We start from the raw sequence: 23336 nt of genomic DNA, 5'->3' as shown, positions 1-23336 counted from the left end.
AAGGATGACATAGGGGTGCCTGGGTGGCGCAGTCAGTTAAGTGTCTGACTTTTGGTTTCAGCTCAGGTCATGATCTCAGGGTTGTGAGATCAAGCCTTGTGTCCAGCTCTGCACTCAGAGCAGTCTGCTTGTCCCTCTCCCTCCCCTTCTGCCTCCCCGCCCCAGCCCCCACTCACACACACACACTCTCTCTCTCAAATAAATAAATAAAATCTTTAAAAAATAAAGAAAGGATTACCTAATAATCTAGCGATGAGCCAACTAAGACCCTCAGGGGCGAAGTCTAGCCTATGGCTAAAAATGGTTTTCATACTTTTAAAGGTTTGTAAAAACAAAAACAAATTACAATGTGCAACAGAGACCATATGTGGTAGAGACCATACATGACCTCTAAAGCCTAAAGCATTAACTATCTGGCCTTTTATAGTAAAAGCTTGGGGCTCTTGAATTCAACCCTTTCATTTTACAAATAAATTAAGTGACCACTTCAAAGCCAGTTAATGCTAAAGTTGAGACTAGACTTCAAGTTTCTCAATTTCCAGGATGGTTTTCTTTCCACTATAACCCTATTGCCTCTCTTGTTTTGGAAAATTGGTATTGTTACAATTTTCAGGGAAGTGTTTTAATGGCCCATGTTCTTCCACCTTGCCTGGTGTTCCTTCATTTTTGCCATAATAAGGTTTTGTTAAGTTTCCAAAGTTTAAATGACATGAATGTCTACAGTAATGCATAGAACTTTGGTCGCTGCGCTCTATCAGTCATCCTTTATTCACTGATTCATTCAATCAATGAGGGAGAAATAGTTTCTAAGTATAAAAAACAATCCTGATACAATAATGACATATGGACTTATAAGTCATGTTTTCTGTCATCAAAGAGTTCATTTTAATGTCACATACATTTACTAAAGATCAATTGTATACTAGCGTGCTGTTAGGTGCTGGCATACAAAAATGCCACAAGCTTAACCTCTAGTGGGAAGGATGAAACATCCATTTACTTAGAATAACGTCAGGCAGTGGTAAGTGTCACATAGGTGATACAAATAGAGAATGTTGGGCAATAGACATTACTTCTAACTTTGAACCACTGAAAAGTTTACAGATAATAATAAAGTAGCCCTTGAGTTCACCAATGAAGGATGGTCAGATTTCCACGGGAGAGAACTACAGAGAAGACTTGCCTAGTGGAGTCTAGCTTGAGCCGGATAATAAGAGGACTGACTGACTCTATAGCAGAGCTTGAACCCAGCATACCATTTCTTATTCTCCCTATCTACACAATTGCCAGAGGAGGGTGAAAGATGATAAAATTGCTTTTCCCATGATAAAACTGTGTGATGTGGCTAACTTGAGTTTTCTAAAAAAGAACACATTTAAAATGGAAATATCTGTACCAGATGGAAAAAAAAGACTTCAGAGGAACTAAATTTTTCTTTGTAGAGAAAAAAAATAATAAATTCTCTCTCAAACACTACCCACAGTGCTCTAAAAGTTAAGGGAAGACATTCTTACCAGTTTGTAGCAAATCGCAAAAGCAAGGACATAGGTATCTTTGTTGAACTTCACATCTTGGCTTTTCATCTCTATCAGTACTTCCAATGCACCTACCAAAAGTGACAAGTGGGTGGGCAGTGTTAAATGCATCCAAATGAGTTCAGAGTCCTTGGCTATTTATCCCCAGAGTTCTAATCTGTTCAGTACCATCTACTGAAAAGTGTATTCCAGAAGCACAATAAAAGCTATCTGTCAAAGTCATTTAGCAATTAACTAAATTAAAAAAAAATTAAGTCATACAGCAAGAACTAATATTTAAAAACCAATTATACTTTCAACATAAGTAAAATCTGGGTGTTTAGCTTAAGGCATGACATGAGATGCAATAAAGTTGTTTTTCAGACTTAAAAGAATGAAATCTCCATAATTCAGCCACTCATCATGAATATAAGCATCATTTTTGCATGGTCCACTGTTTTTCCTAACTGCTATACCTATACCAGCAAAGACAGAATTTTTCAGCAAACATAAATTCCAGTACTTACTTGAATACTTGCCTTTGATAAATAACATATCTATCAAAATATTGAATGATGTGGAATCTGAGAAGAAACCTCGTAAATGCTAATAAAAAAAAAACAAAACAATACCAGTTTGGTTAAAAGCTGTAACTATTTAGTGAATTCTTATTCTTATACTCCATCTTCTCTATCCAGGACTTATTTTTGTGTATACTTTATCCATTTGGTTCCCTGAATTCTCTAATAAATTTCTGATACACCAGGATTTATTTTTCAAAAAAATTCAAACGCTGCCCACTCTTTTGGCTGTCATGCCTTTGGCAATGGGTACACCAAACAAGAGACAAGAGGTATGGCAAGAGTTCTCTGAGTTTCAAAAATACACTGAAGAACGTGTTTATTAAACATGGCTCGCCTGACTAGGAGAAAAGAAGCCAATTCACCCTGATAAGGGTGGTCCTGGAATGTGGTGGCAGCATATTAATATGAAATGGCAGGTATAAGCATGCTTGAAGACTAAGCAAGGAGAGTCTTACATAACTATGATCCTCTTCTGGCAAATGAATAATAAAGAGTAATTCACTTTTTGAAATAATTCACTAAAAGTGGTTCCTGACATTTTTTTCTCAACATTTTTAATCTCATGATAATACATCACATGCTATTGAAATATGCCATTAAATGCCCTGCTCTAGTTTGTTCTTATTTTGAGAACCTACTATGCAGACCCTGTTCTAAGGGCTGAAAATAAATGATGAACAAGACACATAAGCCTGCCCTAACTCTAGTGGGGCTTATAGTCTAGTAGAGCTCAAATTCTCGCATGGGAGACAATGAACAAGGGAGTAAAACCTGTGGAAAAAGTAAAAATGTAATTTCAAGTATCAGTAAGGGCTATGAAGAACAATGAAGCAGGAAAAAGGGACAGCGAAGATGATAGAAGGTCGTCAGAGAAGGCTTTCTGAGAAAAGAACTCAATGAAGTAAAGGAGAGCCTCAATAATGAGAATGTAGACCACTCTAGTCTGAGGACACGGGTATGGCATGTCTTAAAAAGAATAAGAAGGCCCAGAGAGGAATGAGCAAGGGGGATGGCAGGCAATGAGATACTATAAGGGGCATCTAAGTCATGATCAGGGATCTGAATTCTACTCTAAGTGAGATAGGGAGTCCCCAGAGCAGCCCTGTCCACAGTGTACGCCATCTATGTGGTTCTATATTTTCAAGTAGCTTCATTAAAAAAGGTAAAAATACATGCAATCAGTTTTAATAATGTTACTTAACCCACTAAATTCAAAATATAATTTCAACATACAATCAATAAAAAAATGAATAAAGTACTTTATTTCTTCTTTTGTATACTAAGCATTTGAAATGCATCACGTATTTTACCCTTATAGCACATGTGGTTTGAACTAGCCATGGTCCAGGGGATCCGGAGACACACGCCGCTAGTGCCTACCGCACCGGCAGCACCACAGGGTTCTGGGTAGGGGACACACTAAATTAAGAGTGGAAACAGGATTAGGCTTTAGGTCACTGGACTCAAATTCAGTTTATTTTGCTACTCCAGGAAACTTGGTTGTATATGAGTATTTCAGACATGAGTCTAAGTTAAAGAAAACAAAAACAAAGTAAAGTTGCATTTTCTTTCTGTTTTTTATCATTATACTCATGGCTATCACTGTAGTAAAGTTTTCATTTTCCTTTAATTACAACATATGATTATTGAATAGTCAAACAATACAAAAAGGTATAGAGTAAAAAGTGAGAATTTCCTGTACTTCTACCTCCTAAAGACAAGCAGTAGGGGTTTCATTAGATTCTCACAGATTTTTAATACATATATACTAAAATGTAAATATGTATATTTCTTCTTTTAGGAAAAAAACAGGTTCAAACCAATCCACACTGTTGTGAAACCACCTTTTCTCCGGTAACTAATATTTTATAGTCATTTTTCTAAACCATGGGTGTCCTTAAAAGAGGGGCAAGCCAAGAGTTAACAGCTCCACCATGCACAGGACACGTGAGATGAAGAGTACTAGACAGAAAGACAACATAGGAGGGTTCCAAAAAATACAAAAGTATCCCAGGTGGCCAGCCCTGGCTCCAAAATAAATGTTTCTGACCATGCATAAGTTTATGTCTCTAAGACCCAGTTTCATCAACTGTAAAATAGATAGATTAATAGTATCTACCTCAGCAGGGTCTGTGGGAAACAAATCAAATAGATATAGTGCTTAAGCACAGTGCTGAGGACACAGTAAATAGTCAATAAATAATTACAAAAATAATCACTGTTATCTTTGCTTTAGGAATAGAAAATCAGAAGATGTGAAAGTATTCTGAAAACAGAAAAGCACTTTACAATGTGGCCATCAACCAGAAGTAAAAAATACAACCACAAAGGAGAAGCACATGAGGTTAGGAAAGGCAATCTTAAAATGGTAGCCAGCCTTAAACTATTGCCCACTAAAAGCTTCTCAGAGAGGAGGTCAGTACCAGGTCACACCCAAAGCAATTTGTACATACAGCTCTTCTGCACCTGTCCTACACCTCTGTATTAAAAAACCTAGGCCTTTTCATAGCAAGGACTCCAAGGACACCTTAAAATGCAGGTCAACACTGATTCCTTCAGCCCAGCAGCCTTGCTCTGAAAAATCTAACCCAGGAATAAGTGCGGAAGAGAGATGTCTTCGTTAACATCACTAAAAACACCCCATGCTCAGCACAAGGAAATCACATTGACAGCAAAAGCAATCAGGAGACAATAACCTGGTCTTTGATGAGTTCCACTGCAGATTCCTCAAGATCCAACTCATAGCACAACCTCATGAAAAGTGGTCCAAATTTATACTCTCCGAAAGTCACATTTCTGTTCTCTGCATGGTACCTGGTAATCAAAATGATTCCATGAGCCAAACAGTGGATGCAGGGAAAAGGACAGAAAGATTGTGGCATATACTCTGCTAAACATTGGGGACACAATAAAGCATGAGGTACTCTCAGTCTGGAGGGAGAAAAGTACAGAAATGAAGATAATCAGAGGAATTCTGGAGTGCAGAAGTATACCAGGCATTTAAATAAAAGTGTCAGATGCCCACATAATCATGTGAAATAAAAGAATGGAAAAATGTACATTGTAATCATCTCAATTTATTAACAACCCGCTAGGACTTAGGGTTAGCATATGTCAGGGAGTAACAGGGACCTTGCATCAGCAAGCCCATGACAACGGCACTGTCTCTGTGTAGACCTCATCTAGAGAGGAACAAATGGAAGCAGTGAAGTGATGCTATGCTCTGTCCCTCTCAAATGTGACTTCTCCATATAGGATGGCAGACAACCCCTACAGATGTACTTTACAATTTAGACCCATCTCCGTTTTTCTCTGCTCAGGCAAAGGCATATGTGAACTACCATCAATTAACAATTGAACAAATTAAACACGATTCTGAAGTTTATTTTTATGAAAAGGCTAATTTCAAAGACAGTGACATCTTAGATGTGGCTTGAGATTTCTACAAGCAGTCAGCCACCAGTGAGAACTGTAGAACTGAAAATTGCTAGCATAAATTTACTTTCAATAACCAACTCTTTCTGTTTTAGACACCAAGAAGACAATCTGGTGACAAAATAAGTACCTCATGATTACATGTAAACCAGATTTTAGTAAGACTCATTATGTGAATAAATCACACATACCATGGGGAGAAGCGGACTTTAAAGACAGAATACTTTTTACCCTGCAGAAATCACAGAAGAAAGTCAGAGTAACATTATGGATAGTTTATCTAAACATACATACTGCCAAACAGAATGACGATATGTACTTTTATTTATTTATTTTTTAATTTTATTTACTTATTTGAGAGAGCAAGCAAGTGAGCACAAGCGAGAGAGAGCACAAGCAGGGGGAGGCGGGGGGGCGGGCAGAGGGAGAGGGAGAAGCAGACACCCCGCTGAGCAGGGAGCCCAACAAGGGGCTCCATTCCAGGACCCAAGGATCGTGACCTGAGCCGAAGGCAGATGCTTAATTGACTGAGCCACCCAGGCGCCCTGAGAACATGTACTTTTATTTATTTATTTATTTATTTATTTTAAAGATTTTATTTATTTGACAGTGAGAGACACAGCGAGAGAGGGAACACAAGCAGGGGGAGTGGGAGAGGGAGAAGCAGGCTTCCCGCGGAGCAGGGAGCCCGATGCGGGGCTCGATCCCAGGACCCTGGGATCATGACCTGAGCCGAAGGCAGACGCTTAACGACTGAGCCACCCAGGCGCCCCGAGAACATGTACTTTTAAAGATGCATTTCATAATCGAATTATAGAAGTAACAAAATATATTCATTGCTTCATTACAAGTTATGAATTAAATTATGTCAAAGCTTCAGTTGTATACCTTAAATACACATGACTTTTAGTTGTCAATTATACTTCAATAATACTGAAGGGAAAAAAGAATTAAGTTATTAAAAGCAGCATAGTATAGTGATTAAGGATTTTTAGACTCTGATTCCAAACTGACAGTTCAAATCCCAGCTCTTTTACTAACTGTATAATGATGAGCAAATTAATTAGCCACTCTATGCCTCAATTTCTTCATCTATAAATGAAGATAAAAGTCCAACTCAAAGGGTTTTTGTGAGGATTAAATGAGATGACATGCCTAGCACACAGAAAACCTTCCATGTATGTTAGCTTTTAAGAAATGTAAAGTATGCTGTGGAAAAAAACTTTAAAAATCAAAATATCCCAAAAATAGCATTATGAAAAATTTGTGCCAGATTAAAAACAATGCAAAAACAAAAGTTTTCCCTATTTAGAGGATATTTACACTAATAAAAATGCTAGAAATTCACAGAGATAATATATTACCTCTTCTTGACAAGAAATGTTCAAATCAGAGAATCTAAAAATCTCCCTATAAACCACGTAACAGCAGGTGGTCAAGATTATGGAGGGATTAAGTTCCTCCTCATTTTTGACTCAATAAAGAACTTACGTTCTGGCTCATTACTATTCTTCCCCAGCAGTGGGGTGCCTGTCTCAGCAAGAGAGAGAACAGGATGGTTAGGCCATGGACCTGCCCATCTTCCCACTTTTTCTCCACAAGTAAAGGGAAGAGACAGCAATTCGGCGGAGTTACCAGCATCGAATTAGCTTTGGGTAGTAAAAATAGACTGACAGTAAAACAGGCCAGAGGGTCTCAATGATTCAACTTTGTGAAACAGAAAACAGAAACAGAATTAGGATGCTAATACTGTGTGACTGTAAATTAACATAACCCTCCTAGAAAATAATCTGACACTTTGTATCGAGAAGTTTTCAAAGATTCCTATCTTCTGATCACCACCAAAACATAAAGAGTAAATTTTATGCATAGAGTTGCTCATATGGCATTATTTATACTGATGAAAAATCAAATAATGCAGACATTCAACAATAGTGGCACAATTAATTAGAAAACCTGACATACAATGGAATATTGTAAAGCCATTAAAATATAATTCCTAAGTATATCATATTTTTAAAAGATTTTATTTATTCATTTGACAGAGAGAGAGCACAGGCAGGGGGAGCAGCAGGCAGAAGGAGAGGGAGAAGCAGGCTCCCCACTGAGCAGGGAGCCTGACATGGGGCTAGATCCGAGGATCCTGGGATCATGACTCGAGCCAAAGGCAGACACTTAAGTGGCTGAGCCACCCAGGCGCCCCAACTCCTAAGTATATCATTAACAAGCAAAAACATATATGCTAGAATACTAACTAGAAAACACTATCATTATATATACAACAGTTAGAAATGTGTAAATAAACCCCACCAAAACCACACAACCTTTGCACACAAAAAATCAGTGAGAAAATGTATAAGAATATCAACAGTGGTTGATCCATTCAGAGGTGGAACTCTTGCTTCTCCCCCTGCATGTGGGTTGGCCAGGTGAATTGCCTTGACCAAGAGAATGTGACAGAAGTGAAGCTGTGCCAGCTCTGGGCTGCTTTACAAGGCCTGCAGCTTCTACTTGTGCTGGGTGCTAGTGCAGCCCAGGCTAGACTCATGAATGGTGAGACATTCCAAGGGGAAGGAAGGGCCACATGGACTCAGGCACCAGAAATGTAAGTGAAGCTTCTTGGACCTTCCAGCTCAGCCTAGCCAGCAGCTGACTATGGATGAGCAAGTGACTAGCTGACACCAACAAAGAGCTGCCCCACTAACTGGCTTCAATTCCTGACCCACAGTAACAATAGAGAATAGACAGTAATAAATAATAGAGAAGTAATAAATAATTGTCTTGTCAAGCCATTAAGTTCTGGTGTATAACAGCTAACCTTAGGGGCTTTGGGTGGCTCAGTTGGTTAAACGACTGTCTTCGGTTCAGGTCATGATCCTAGGGTCCTGGGATCGAGCCCCACATCAGGCTCCCTGCTCAACGGGGAGCCTGCTTCTCCCTCTCCTTCTGCCTGCTACTCTGCCTGCTTGTGCTCTCTCTGTCAAATTAAAAAAAAATTAAAAGTTCTGGTGAGATACGATGAGGCCTGAACTAAGACACTGGTAATGAGGGCAGAGAGAGGAAGGCTAGAGATGAGAGATACCAGGGAAGTGGAAGCAGTGGGATTTCTTATCCTGTCAGGGAGGAGAGCAAATGAGATTAGGGGAAAGAGGCTCCCTGGTATCTGTCCTGAGTGATCAGTGCAACAGAAAACACAGCAAAAAGAAGCAATCTGAATGTGAAGACCTAGGGGACATAGGAGAAGAGTTCATCAGGCTGGTGATTTCTTGAGGCATGAATTCTGGTTTTCTATCCTCAGTACCTGGCATATAGAAGGAATCCAGTAAGTGTTTGATAAATGAATATAAATGTCTGGAGCTCAGTGCAGGCATGTGGACAAGAGATTTAAAAGTCATCAATGCACAGGTGATAGCTGAAACCTTGTTAAGTGGATGAGATTGTTCAGGGAAAAGAACAGAGTGAGAAGAAACCAAAGCTGGCAGAATTCTAGGTAAATGCCTCACCTGTAAATGACATTTTTAACCAGTTCCATATCGTCCCGGGAATCGCTCAAATGAAGCAAGGTTTTCAACTCCTCCTTCAGGATGAGCTTGTTCTGAGTCAATTTCTCTTCCATGTTTCTCAGATAGGTTGCTGGAAGAAAGCATGGTATAATGGTCATCACTCAGGCTGATTGGGACTATCAGGAATCTGACCTCAGGAAGAAGGGGACGCTGGATCCTGGCACATTGCAAAGGGGCATTGAGAGGGGCTCATGACCATGTAGCTCCCATCACTGGCTAGTCTCCTCAAGAACAGTGTCACAGAAGGTCTATGAAGCAAACTAGCTATGCTACAGGCCAGAGGCCCACTCAAAACTTTCTAACATACAATCTGTGGGGGTAGGAACACAAGAATATGCAATTTGGACTACCTGGGTGATCCACACATTAAAGTTTAAGAACTCATGTACCAGAGGCTTACCTCAAAGAACTGTACCTATAGGTGATCCATTAGGGGAAAAAAAAAAAAAAAGTAACCAAGACATCCAAACCATCAATTGGTAGGGTACCTAGCAGGAAAAGTGAAAGGAAAATATGCAGTGAAGGTGGGTTTGCCCCAATGGCTGACCCACACAATTCAGGAATACTTCACGTCTCTTTCATTTGGTTCAACTCTACTGCTCATTTATCTTGGTCTCCCTACTCAGTTGTTAGAAAGCATGACACAGAACTACATAATGCACAGGGGGTAAAAAAAACTACCCTCTAAATAGCAGCAAACACTCTCTGTAACAGAATCATATCAAGGTGATTACGCTCTATCTCTGTTCCCTATCTTGTATTTGACTGACTATGGAGACAGTCAAACACCAAAAGGAAACACTGCTTCTTGGCATTAGGAAGGGACCAGATTCTCAGCAGAATGGGGGGTGAGATGCAAGGGCAGCATCAAAGAAGCATGTGAGCTGCCAATTAAAGTCTACAGGTTTTGCTCTAAAACCCAGAGCTTTGAAGGAAGGCTGCTTAAAGGAATGGTACAATACACATTAAAACACAAGACTGGGAAGCTGAGACAGACACTGTTCTCAATTTACAAGAAAAGAAGGCCCACCTGCTTTAAATTAATGCTGTGGACCCTTCAATCGTTATTTGCAGAACCATATCATGGTTGAAGGTTTTACAGATGGAAAGACCTGGGCTTTGCCACTTGTATGCTATGGGGAGATGCTTGTTTGTGAGATTTGATTCCTCACGTGTAAAGTGAGGATCATGAGAGCTACCTCCTGGGGTATCCTGAGATAATGTATGTTAAGCACTTAGCACAGGGCCTAGCACATAGTAACTGCCAGTAAATCATACACATTATTCTCATCTTCATTCTGTCACTTGTCAGATTTAAGTGAATTTATTCTGTTAACTATTTTTAAATAATTTCTAATATAAAAAATTTTAATGGAATGACTTTATATCTTATACTTTTTAATAACCTTTAAGAATCCAAAACTTCAAGAGATGTAATTTGCATTTTAAAACAAATAATCAAGATTTAAGTGCTCGTAACACAGGGAAGGCTAAGCTATGGTTCATGCCCTGAAAGAACTTAGTCTATTTGAGAAAACAAGATATATTTATACAAAGCTATCTGAAAACAGTGATGGAGGGGGTGACATTTGACCAACTATACACATGATACAGAAAAAAGATATCAGGGTGGCAGAAGCAGACCAGGTATGGTTGAAGTGGAGAAGTACCAGAGAGAAAGGAAGGGGCTGGAGAAGGAAGGAGTTGGGAGCATTCCTGGTATGAGAATCAGCATGAATAATATCACAGGATGGGGTGGGCGAGGGAGCGCTGAGGGGAGAACTATGACTAGATTAACAGGAAATCATACTGAACTCCAGAAAGGGTAAGGTCCCACTATGGAGGAGCTAGGAAGTCAGGGAGGTGTGCACAATGTGGTATATGACAGAGGACCACTGTGGGTTTTTATAATGAAGAAATGTGGATGGGATTTTATAAATATCAATCGGACCATGGAGTAAACTGGCACTTATTATATTAATTGCCTTTCAGAACATATGCACAACTGTCACAGCCTTAGAATGACTATGACACTTGGATCTAACTAGAAAATGACACGAACCCTAATTCCTCCAATTTTACAAAGCTCCAAAAGGTAAACGGGTAAAAAGAAGACTGAGGTAAAATCCAGACTGAGTCTCCCATACTGAAGATGAACATATTCTCCCTCTCCCTCTGCCTTTTAAAGTTTATGTTCTCATTCCACAGGTGGTATAATGTAATAATATGATTAGTGGAGAGGTGAGGAAAGAGTGATTTCTGGAGGGCCAGAAGCAATTAAGTGTTTTTTAGGTGCTCAGAAACATTTGACGGTGAGAGTAAGGAGATTTGAAAAAGTCAGTAGGGACAAACTAAACTGTTACTGAAAGAGAGGAGTCTTGTTATGTTTACAAAGGAATTTAAAGTACTGGAAAAAATGTGCAGGAGAGAGGGAATGAATTCAACAAGATTTCTCAGATGCTGAAAGGAGTAAGACCTAGGGTGGTGGTGTGTTTTCAGCTTTTTGTAATAAAAATATTCAAACATAGCCCAAAACAGAGAGAGAACATTATGCTCTCATGTGTCCATCACCCAGGCTCAACAATGACTAATATTTTGATAATTAAAAAAAAAAATCTTTCTTTTAGCCTATTGATTTTTTCAGCCGAGGAGAAAAATATGAAAATGCATCACAGGGGGCACCTGGGGGGCTCAGTTGAGCTTCCGACTCTTGATTTCAGCTAAGGTCATGATCTCAGGGTCACTGGATCAAGTGAGCCCCTAGGCAGGCTCCATGCTCAGCAGGGAGTTCACTTGAAATTCTCTCCTCTCCTTCTGTCCCTCCTTCCCTTCCCCCCACCCTCACTCTCTCTCAAATATTAAAAAAAAAAAAGAAAGAAAGAAAGAGAAGAAAAGAAAATGCATCACACATGGGATGGTTTTGTTTCACTATATTTCACTTGGGTATATATATGTATGCGTATACTGGAGATACTATGTAAAATATACTTTTTACTCAGAGGTGCATCAAAAATGTGAAAGCCAATCATCTCGAGCAGTTATTCTCAGACTTTACTGTGCATATTAACAGTCTGGGGCTTCAAGTTTGGTATTTCTATGAAATTCCCAGCTGCTGCTGACCCATGATACTTAGTCTGGGTGGCATGAATCTGGAGAGGACTGGTTCCAACACTAATTTTAGCATTTCTCTGGGATCCTGGGAAATGTGACAAGAGGAGAGTGGTAGACTCTGTAGTAGTAGAAAGTGAGATGAAAAGTACATTTAAGGGTAGTCTAGGAAATTAAGAATAATCCATGTCAATTTTTTCTCAGACAGGGATAAAGAGAGAAAAAACTTGAATGACACATCAATGAAAGAATTAACAAAACAGATTCAATTACCTTTGGTGCCAGGAAGATGATATGCAATAGCCACCTTCTTATGCTGAAATTCTTTTAATTTCACAATATTATCTGTAAGTAGGTATCTTTTAGCTAAAAATCAAAGAAAAAAGTAAAATCATTTTCACTATCTTATACTTAGCAAAAACATGAGTAGAACTTGATTGCCTCTTTCTAATAACTGATCTTCACTTAACATAAATAATCTATCTGGACAGCTACAAATAAGTCACCCTGGTGGAAAAGTAAACATCTCTAAACTATCGGAAAATTCAAATTCTCGGCAAGTTTTGTTTTTGTGTGTGAAAGGAGCTAGTGATTAACTGTATGGAGACGGGTTGAGAGGAATCTGGGAAGTGAAAGACAAATAATACATTCCCCATCTAGTTATGGGATTACAAGGGAATAAAAAAAAAAAACAAAACTAAAGGTTACTGTTTAAACGTCAAACTGGTAGATCTAGTTTCGGTTTATCTAGGTGGAAGCACATAGGGTAGTGCAAACAGCTAGACTGTGACCATTGGAATTCCCGGTTCTACCATTTGTGAAATCAGGAGTTAAGGCCTCTCAGAATTGGGTTGTCGGTATCCTCATGATGTATCAGAAATCACTAACCACAGCTTGGTAGAAAAGATAAGTTTGGGAAACATTTCTTTTGGATGCTTGGCTGTGCACGGAGTGGAGCCTGGTCAAAGAATCATTCACTGAAGACCTCTTCTGTAGGGCAATAACAGGTTACCAATAAAAGGTATTGTCTATTTATGAGGAGAGATCCAGAGATACGGTTACAGCAGGATTGTACTGTTGTGCTGCCTGAGTGCAAATCCCTCCTCTACCACTTTCCTCTCACCTTGGGCTAATTACTCGGTCTAGCTGTTTCCACCCCTGTAAATAGAGAAAAGAATGGGAACCTCTCTCACTGGGGGTTGTGAAGAGAAAAGGAATTAATATACGTAAAATGCATAGAGTAATACCCGACACCAAGTGTTAAGTATTTTATTATCACTCACCAGCATATTCAAATTTAATCATTTCCATAAAGTTATTAAGGGACAATTTTACAAATGAAGAAACCTGCACAAGGTCTTTCAGACTATTAGCGGCAGAGCTGGAGCGCCAAATTCAGAGTCTAAGACCTCTGCTACCAAATTGTGCAGAACAGTACACCCAAGGGGGAGAGATTTCCAGACAACAGCGTCGCCTCCTCTGAGGGACTACTACAGCACCAAGGTCGAGACCCCAGCCCGGCTGTCCTTTCGTTCCCAGGCACACGGGTGTCCATAACACCCAGAGCCAGTGCTGCACACGCACGCAACCAGAGGGCGAAAGAGCAAGCTCGAACGCTCCTGGCCAGTGAGTGACTGAGGCGCTGTTATTTCCCAAGTGATGCCTGCTGAGGTGTTAAACTCCCTTCTTTCCCATTCCTCCCCTCCTTCACGACCAGAGGCCGCGGATACCTCCGAGAGGGCAGCGGCAGCACGTGGAGCCTGAGCCTCCCACCCGGGGATATACCGAACTCCGCAGCGCCTGCAGCACGTCGTGTTTCGGCAGCCGAATCGTGGCAGCCATGCTGTCCCGGGCCACACCAACTACGGGAGCCGGGGAGGGGGGCGGAGCGGCGGCCTATGACCCCACCCCTTCCTCCGCCCGCAATCCCCGGACGTTCATCCTCTTGGTATGCTCCAAGATGGCAGCTCTCATACTGAGCCGCTGCTTCCTTCTGGCGCGGAAAGTGCCTCTGCCTCCGCTCTCTCTGGCAGGTTGGTGGCTGTTCTGCTTTTGTGGGGCTACTTCTTTCGTCACCTGATAACTCTTCCTTAAGGGAAGGGAGCTGTGGACTTTCAACAGGACAAGAAATGCTTCTGGGATCTAGTTGCTAACCATTTGGAGCGTTGGGTAGTACAGAAAGGGAAGTATGGCCTCGGACCCGTCTCCTTACCCAAAATAGTGCCTGCCGGTCCAGAGGTGTGCAGAGTAGATGAAGTTATGGCATGAGGTCTTTTGCATATGATTTGCAGGGTTTGTGTGTTAGGGTCTCTTTCCTGCCATTGAAGAGTCCAAATGTGCCCACTTCAGAGCTAGGAAGTTTTCCTCCCTGCTTAAATGTCTTTGGAGGGGCGTCCTAAACCTACTCCTCACCACCTCACAATTGGAGACCTTTGATCTCCACTTGGGATAAGAATTTCAGTGCTAATTTCTCATTATCTGATGACCTGGGGCACAACTTTTGAGTGACCTTTCTATGCCACAGTTTTCCACGTGTAGAGCCAATAGGTACTTCTGAAGTATAGTTAGTTGACCCTTGAACAACTCAGGGGTTAGGGGCATGATCCCAGGCAGTTGAAAGATTGTGTTTGACTCCCCCCCAAACTTAAGCATACTGTTGACCTTACCCGTAACAAACAGTCCATTAATCCTTATTTTTTATGTTTTATGTAATTGTATAGTGTATTCTTCACAGTAAAGTGAGCTACAGAAAATGTTACTAAAATCTTTAGTAAAGATTTAGTAAATCTAGAGGACTATACTGTATTTATTGAAAAAAAATCTGTGTAAGGGGACCCCTGCAGTTCAAAGTGGTATTATTCAAGGGTCAACTGTACTTGGATATTTGAGTAAACGGCACCTCACAAAATGTTTTTGATGGATCTGCTGATAAAGACATTAGAAAAAGTTGACATTTATACAAGCTAAATCCTGATAGGTGTATGATTATATGACTAAAATGCAGTAATCACAATTGATGTTTCCAGTGCCCGTTATCTTCTCTTTCCAGCATACCCTGTAGCTCCTATTAAAAACCAACACTTATACTGTTCACAGTTCTTTAGGAACAGCTATTAAATATCAACTCAAAACCTCATTGTTGGCCACCAGGTTTTCTGAAGTTTAACTGGTTGACCTAGCAGGTGAAAATGTTTAGTGCCACACATTAGGTAAAGCAGTATGTACAGTACCTGGCGTCTCAATAAGAATTAGCTGCTGTACCTATTTGCTAGCATGCTTAATTATGGCTCTTAGTAAATGCTTTTCAATTTACACAAGACCTTGAATTGTGTATCAGGGAGACTATCATGGTTGCATAGTGTTTGAGGCCATCATTCTAACAAGAGAATGGATATTAGATAAGGGTGAATTGAATTTCCAGTTAGCATTTTGTTCTCCACTGGTGAACTTGTAGTCAGATATACCTGTGTTGTTACATTGTGGTAGCTATTAGCTACATGTGGCTATTGAAATTAGTTAAAATAAGAAATTCAGGTTTTTTAGTCACACTGACCACATTTTAAGTGTTCAGTAGAGACCTGTAGTTAGTGGCTACAGATGCACAGCTCAGAATTGATCATTTCCATCATTAGGTTCTATTGAATAAGCACTAGGTTAGACCACAGAAGAAAGGAGTCTGGAAATCAGGAACTGGAAGCTATAAGGCAAGTAATAGAAGTATGCTGGATAGTGCATTAAGGACCATCCCGGATTTGACAATGCAGATAAGATGATTGACTTTTAAGTCAGCATAACATCTTGAGCCATTACAGGATAAGAGAGGGGAAAATGTACTTGGTACAAACTAGAAAAGTGATTTAAAGTTATGAAGAGAGTAGAGAAAGCAAATTTATTGGGACCTATTACATAGTGAACATTTGAGTAGGCACTTAACATGCCCTCATTTCAACTATGATACAAGGTAGGCAATATTTCTCTATTTTACATATGATGAAAGCGGCTCAGAGACTATGCAACTTGCCCAGGTTTCATACCATTTATTAGCCAGGCAAGGATTCCAGCTGCAGACTTTGTGACTCTAGAGCATATCTGTGTCGACAATCACTGCTTTTCTTTGGATGGAAAACATGTTTGGAGACATTGGTCTGAAGGCCAAAATAACTATAAAATGAGTAAGTATGTAGAGCCAATCACTTTTCACTAAACTTTGAAATTCTGGTCTTCGGAGGTAGCTTTTCTGGAATTAAATAGAGAAAATATTTTTTATGGTGGAGAGTTTTATCTTAGAGAATATGGTTGCCCCCAAAGCTAACTGGCTGAAGGATAGCCAAGTTCAGGAAAGGTTTATGTGTACTGTTGGGTGGCATTTGCAGAGTGGGATTATTCAGACTCAGACCTGAAACTGGGAGGCTGTTATTGTTTTATCCACTTACTACTTCAATGTGGTCTGAGGAGTAACATCGTATCACGTGGAAAATTGTTAGAAATACAGAGTCTCTGTCCCCACTGAAGACCTACTGAATCAGAACCTTCACTTTATCAAGGTTCACATACACATTAAAGTTTAAGAAACTGTTTTAGATTTTCCACTTTACCATTGTTCACCCAATTTAACATTGTCTGACTTCATAGGAAATCTTTGATTCTAATGTTAATATACAGACCTTCCAACTACTATACAGAAATGCAAAGATTTTTTAAATGACGTCATTTGTAAAGTATCAAAAAGATAAACATCTTGCTTTAAAAGGCTTACAGAAATGGAATGTTTGTCTTTCTTAAGGTGTAGTAATTTCCTATTGCTGTTGTAACAAATTACCACAAATTACGTGGTTTAAAACAATACAGGTATTATGGTACAGTTCTGTAGGTCAGAAGTCTGACATAAGGTCTGGCTGTGCTAAATTCAAGGTGTTGAAAAAGATGGGTTTCCTTCAGGAATCTCTAGGGGAAAATCTGTTTCCATGTCTTTTCCCTCTTCGAGAGACCCCTTACATTCCTTGGCTGATGCTCCCCTTTTTCAAACATCTTGAACATGAGCAAGTCAAGGCCTTATATCACCCCATCCTTCACACATCATAGTGTTGTAGGATTTTTTTTCTCCGTCGGTGCCCACGGTTCTTGGTCACGCCACTTCGAAGTATGAAGAGGGAGACCAGACAGTAGTGGGCAGAGAAGCAAGGTTTACTGAACGATAGCAAAGTGATAGCACAAGCTCCCAAGGAGGGAGGGGACCCAAAGGGGTTGCCACCAGAGTTTCTAAGTCTAGGGCTTTTTATGGGCTTGTTGGTGGGCTGTTTCAATCTGATTAACGCTCCCTGCACCTGTCATCCAATCAGATTTTTGTCACCTGTCTATCATATGGGAAAGGGTGGAGGGCTCCTTCCTGGGTGGTGTAAATCCTTTTAAGGATGGTTTCCTCTTAGGGCGGGGGCGGAGGCGGAGGCGGGGGCTTGTCCCTGCCTGCCTGCCTGCCTTCCAATTACCCTTCATCAGCAGTACCTGTCTTCCCCCTTTTTCACTTTTAAAGACCTTGTGACTACATTGGGCTCACCTGGATAACCCAGTACAGTCGCCTCATTTTAACATCATTGGTGATCTTAACCTCAATCCCCTTTAGCTGTGTACCCTAACATGTTCACAGGTTCTGGAGATTAAGACATGGACGTCTTTTGGAGGGTCATTTTTCTGCCTACCAGACTTGGCCACTCATTCCTACATTTATCATTGGTTTCTATTGGTCTAGGAAAATTTGCTATTTGCCAAATTTAAATTCTTCGTCCTTAAACCCTTTTGTTCTATACTCAATGGAAATGGAAAGTGATTACTGGTTACTTTCTTATAAAGCAAACATTAAAAAGTTCATGTATATAAGGGTTGCTGGGTTTACCTTTTGTAGATTTACTGGTGTTCATTTGTTTTTTGTTTTCAGTTCATGTGATCCCCCTTGAACAACTGTACACAAAGGGCACTCTTGGACTCCTGTCTTTCCCCACCAGTACCTCCCCTGCCTTTTTGTCTTCCAATTAGAAACTCTTTGAACATTGACCTTCATAATTGTCTTTTCTGACTCCAGAATAGGAAAGGGTGATTTCTTATGCTAGAAGCAGAAATAGAGAATAAGTAATAAATAATAATAATAATAGAGAATAAGTTGGGGCGCCTGGGTGGCTCAGTTGGTAAGCAAGCGACTGCCTTCGGCTCGGGTTGTCATCCTGGAGTCCCGGGATCGAGTCCCGCATCGGGCTCCCTGCTCGGCAGGGAGTCTGCTTCTCCCTCTGACCCTCCTCCCTCTCATGCTCTCTGTCTCTCATTCTCTCTCTCTCAAATAAATAAATAAAATCTTTAAAAAAAAAAATAGAGAATAAGTCACTGGTATCCTGATGTATATAGCTTAATAGTCCTTAGCTCATGCTCACATAGAGAAGAGCTGCTCTTGTTTCCCACAGAAAGGAGACACCTTCCTGGTTTTAGAAATTGGAATTCAGTTTGCATAGAAATGCTGCTATAAATTATGAATGGATTAGGTGAATTTATTCTTTTGGTTCTATGTAAGAACAAGCAGCGACCTTAACTATCACCAAGGTCAGCTCCTTCATTTGTAACTGCAGGGTCTCTAGTTTTCTACCAACTGGTAAAATTCAGACCAAATCTCAGGTCTCCCACTCCTGACTTGTACAGCTACACAGCTAATGCCATTGGATTTTATTCATCCTTCTTGGCAGGTGTAGGAATGTAACTAACAATTTATAACATTGTTTCTATGAAAAATGTGTGCTTTGAAAAAAATCTATGAAAAACGTTTCTATGAAAAGGTATTACGCCAAACATCTAATTTTTTTTTAATAATACACTTAAAGTGTAGGCACTTTTTAATGGTTATTATTTCTTTAAAAATCTCTTAGTTACTCTTTGAGACAGTCTTTGGAAGCTTTTCCATATTACTGCATCATTGCTTAAGCTTTAGGCCTCAAATTTAGCATATTATTCTAGTAAAGTTTTGACCTGTAATTACGGTAAGGGAGGGTGACTCCTTTTAATTAAGGTAATTAAGGTAACTCCCACGCTGCCGCTGTCGCATTATGGACTGTATGTTACCTTTAGATACTTATCTGCCATTCCTTCCTTTTTTTTCTTGTAAATAGCTTTATTGAGATACAATTCACATATCATTACAATTGACCCATTTCAATAATTCAGTGCAGTGGGTTTTTTTAATATATATATATACACAGTGTTGCACAATCATCACCTTAGCACATTTTTATCACCTCAAAAGACCCCTCATAGTCATTAGCAGTCACTCCCCATTTTCCTACAAGCTTTCCTGACTCCCTCCCCTCCAGTTCTAGGCAACCACTAATCTGTTTCTATGGATTTGCCTATTATGGACATTTCATATAAATGTATGTGGCCTTTTGTGACTGGCTTCTTTTTCACTTAACATAAAGTTTTCAAGGTTCATCCATGTTGTAGCCTGTATCAGTACTTCATTTCTTTTTATTGCCAAATAATATTCTATGATAAGAATTTATCACATTTTGTTTATCTTTTTATTGTTGGATATTTGCATTATTTTCACTTTCGGGCTATTATGGATAATATTGCTATGACCATTTGTATACCAATTTCTGTGTGGATACATGATTTCATTTCTCCTGGGTATATACCTAGGAGTGAGATTGCCGGGTTGCATGGTAACTCCATGTTAATGATGTAGAAAAGACGTTAGGGTTCCAAGCCGAAGGCCAAGACAGAATTCTTGAGACGTCTTTGGTGCAAAAAGGTGCTTTCATTAAAGCTCGAGGACCAGAGGGCAGAAAGAGCTGCACTGGGGTCTTGAGGAGTCGCCCAGTATATACTTTCAAGCTGGGAGGGGTTAGGAATAATGTAAGCCTCCCAGGTATTTTGGAAACAAGGTTTCCAGGATCCTGAGGGGGCTAGCTATTGTTAGGAAAGGTCATTTATTACTGTTTAGTAAAAACTCAGTCCGAGACCCTTCAGATGTCTATCAATGGTTCATGTATTTGGGGGATAATTGCCAACATGTATCCTGAGGGGTAGAGATAAAGGAAGTTTCCAAAGGAATTCTTATATGTGAAAGTAGACTTACAGGGACCTGGGGGTTGGGCTAAGATTGCCTTTTGTCCTTAGCAGAGTATCAACATAAAGGAAGTTGAGTCCTTGGGGAATGTCACTCTGCCTGTTTCAAGGACTTGTCAATGGGCTGTAGGTAGTAAGGAAATTTAATAATTTTTCTTCTGTCTTTGTTTCCCACATCATTAACATTTTGAGAAACTGCCAAACTTTTCCAAAGTGGCTGCACCATTTTACATTGTCACCTACAATATATGAGGGTTCCAGTTTCTCTACATCTTTATCATCTTTATCTGTCTTTTTTATTATAGTCATTCTAGAGAGTATCAAGTTGTATTTCAGTGTATTTTGCATTTCCCTGATGGCAAATCATATTAAACATCTTTACATGTACTTGTTGGCCATTTATCTGTGCGTTTTTGTTTTTAAGAAATGTCTGTTCAGATCCTTTGCCCATTTTTCAGTGGGTTGTCTTTTTAAATTTTGAGTTGTAAGTGCCATTTACATATTCTGGATAGAAGTCCCTTATCGGGTAAGTAACTTGCAAATATTTTCTCCATTCTGTGAGTTGGCATTTCACTCTTTTTTTTTTTTTTTTTAAAGATTTTATTTATTTATTCATGAGAGACAGAGAGAGAGACAGACGCAGAGGGAGAAGCAGGCTCCCCGCGGAGCAGGGAGCCCAATGCGGGACTCGATCCCAGGACCCTGGGATCATGACCTGAGCCGAAGGCAGACGCTTAACCGACTGAGCCACCCAGGCGTCTCAGCATTTCACTTTCTTAATGGTGTCCTTTAAAACACAAAAGGTTCTAGTTTTGGTTAAGTTGCTGCTCATTCATTCCTTGAGCTTATGTTTATCGAGTATTGCCATATACCAGTCATTGTGCCAGGTTCTGGGAATACAGTTATACCATCTAGTGAGTTACCTCAACTCTGGCTTGTTAGGTTTCTCTTATTTACCAGTAGGGTGCTTGGTTACTGGGTAAGATACTCTTTGCTTTATGTGAAGTGAGGGTAAATATGCTGATCCAGGTCAGATGGAAATGTTTTTAGGGCTAATGATTATAAAGCATTCGATTAATGAGTTAATCAACAGTTCAGCAAGTATTTGGGTTATAAGAAGGAGTTCTAGGGCTCACTTAGGCTATAATGTAGGGGCAACAAATGGCTTCTAGTACTAAAGTTATAGGAACAAAATTACCAGCATTCTTACCTGTAACATTATTGTAGAATTTTTCAGTTTTTCTGTATCTTCTACTTGTTAGAGATGGAATGCATGTTGTCATGAACTGAATTATGAACTCTGCGATATTTGTTATAGTATCATACTAGAATCTTTACATAACCTAGTACACTGAAAATATGACAAAGCTATGTTTTTTTTTTTTTGTTGTTTTTTTTTTCTTTTTTTTTTTTAAGATTTTATTTATTTATTTGACAGAGAGAGACACAGCGAGAGAGGGAACACAAGCAGGGGGAGTAGGAAAGAGAGAAGCAGGCTTCCCACCGAGCAGGGAGCCCGATGCGGGGCTCGATCCCAGGACCCTGAGATCATGACCCGAGCCGAAGGCAGTCGCTTAACCAACTGAGCCACCCAGGCGCCCCCAAAGCTATGTTTAATAAGACATATAAACAACCCGTTGTGAAGCCACACCTGTTAATAATTGACTTTTTTCCTCAGGTGAAAGAGGACTGCTTTCTGCAGCATATGTGGACAGCCACAAATGGGAAGCAAGAGAAAAAGAACATTGTCACCTCGGTAGGTACCTGTTGAGCTGTTAGATATGTCATGTCATTCATTCTATATGTTGACCATCATGTTCGTATGATGTATTTATGAAATGATGCTTTTATGATGGTCCCATTCAGATAAGCACATTTTAAATCTTACAAAGAATTAGATTATTATTTTACTTGTGGCAAAATCATTTTTGCTATCCTGCAAATTTCTATTTAATTTTTGCCTTGATTAGTCTCCCTAAATTATGTAAACAATTCTCTTCTTTCTTGTTTTTTGTCCATTTTAGTCATATAGTTAGTTACCATGCAGGTTGTCTCTTTTATATTATCTGCAGAGAAAAATATATTTTATATTTTCATGCTTTTTTATTGTAATTTCTTAACTTGTGGTCTTTAGAGCTCTTTCTGACTCTTTTTTTATTACCAGGTAATAGATTTGAAAGCAGTGTTATAATTTCATACAAACCATTTAGGAAAAATAGTTGGCTAACATCTTCTTAGGCAGTAGGCTCCTAATTATACTTCCCTTTCCTCGTTCTCTAGGTCATATTACACAGGTAGCAGCCTTTTCTAAAATAACAAGGCCTAGGGGCGCCTGGGTGGCTCAGTCAGTTAAGTGTTGACTCTAACTCTTGGTTTCAGTTGAGGTCATGATCTCAGGGTTGTGAGATCAAGCCCCACGTCTGGCTCTGCGCTCAGCATGGAGTCTGCTTTAGATTCTCTTTCCCTTTCCCTCCCCCTCTGCTGCTGTCCCTACTTGTGTTCTTGCTCTGTCTCTAAATAAATGAAATCTCTAAAAGAAGTCACTGACCCTATGAGCATTTTGTAGAAATATAAATACTTCATATATGTAATATACATTATATGTAACATCATGAGGACATTGATAAAGTCAGATGATTGGTGATAGTTTTATGGGATTGATGTAATTTTTTGATCAATTCCAGTGCTGATCTAATATTCTCCCCCAGATTTCTTTCTCTGCTTTTTTGGGCTTATGTTAAAGAATAAAGTCCCCTGTGTTTATGGATTCTTCTAATAAGTGGGGGGAAGGAGGAGGGAGACATTCTTTTGTAGCTGTCTGTGATGGCCCAGCTTGGGGTGGGGAGGGCTTTCAAAGAACTCATAATTTTCTCCCCTGATGATGTTACTGCAAGAGCAGAATCGGTTTGTATGTCCTGGAATGGCTATGTAGGCAGGGGCTAACCAAAACAGAGGTGTGGAGAATCTGAAGGTAAGTAACTACATACTTGCACTGAAACGTAGAATCAGTGTGAATAGATAGAAGTGCA

The 23336-nt window shown here is 39.8% G+C and overlaps 2 protein-coding genes across 3 annotated transcripts in view; one reads left to right on the top strand and one right to left on the bottom strand.

Moving 5' to 3' along the window:
• PTCD2 (pentatricopeptide repeat domain 2) overlaps positions 1–14051 on the bottom strand; it is a 31292-nt gene extending 17241 nt beyond the window's left edge. The window contains exons 1-6 of one of the 2 annotated variants that reach the window (XM_021700300.1): positions 13935–14051; positions 12478–12570; positions 9037–9166; positions 4795–4912; positions 2042–2120; positions 1515–1606 (exon numbers count right to left, since the gene is read on the bottom strand). In XM_021700300.1, the coding sequence (XP_021555975.1) occupies positions 1515–1606; positions 2042–2120; positions 4795–4912; positions 9037–9166; positions 12478–12570; positions 13935–14046 (624 nt within the window). In that variant the 5' untranslated portion in view covers positions 14047–14051. The remainder of the gene's footprint in view (positions 1–1514; positions 1607–2041; positions 2121–4794; positions 4913–9036; positions 9167–12477; positions 12571–13934) is intronic. The other variant, XM_044916800.1, reaches the window with a different exon arrangement.
• A 113-nt stretch (positions 14052–14164) lies between these two features.
• Positions 14165–23336, top strand: part of MRPS27 (mitochondrial ribosomal protein S27) — a 103382-nt gene continuing 94210 nt past the window's right edge. Inside the window, exons 1-2 of the mRNA XM_021700312.1 lie at positions 14165–14237; positions 21986–22063. Coding sequence (XP_021555987.1) covers positions 14165–14237; positions 21986–22063 — 151 coding nt within the window. The remainder of the gene's footprint in view (positions 14238–21985; positions 22064–23336) is intronic.

The sequence above is a fragment of the Neomonachus schauinslandi genome, chromosome 7 (genome assembly GCF_002201575.2).
Source record: "Neomonachus schauinslandi chromosome 7, ASM220157v2, whole genome shotgun sequence".
Taxonomy (NCBI): Eukaryota; Metazoa; Chordata; class Mammalia; order Carnivora; family Phocidae; genus Neomonachus; species Neomonachus schauinslandi.
The sequence above is the reverse complement of the archived record's forward strand: the minus strand, read 5'-3'. Positions and strand labels throughout refer to the sequence as shown.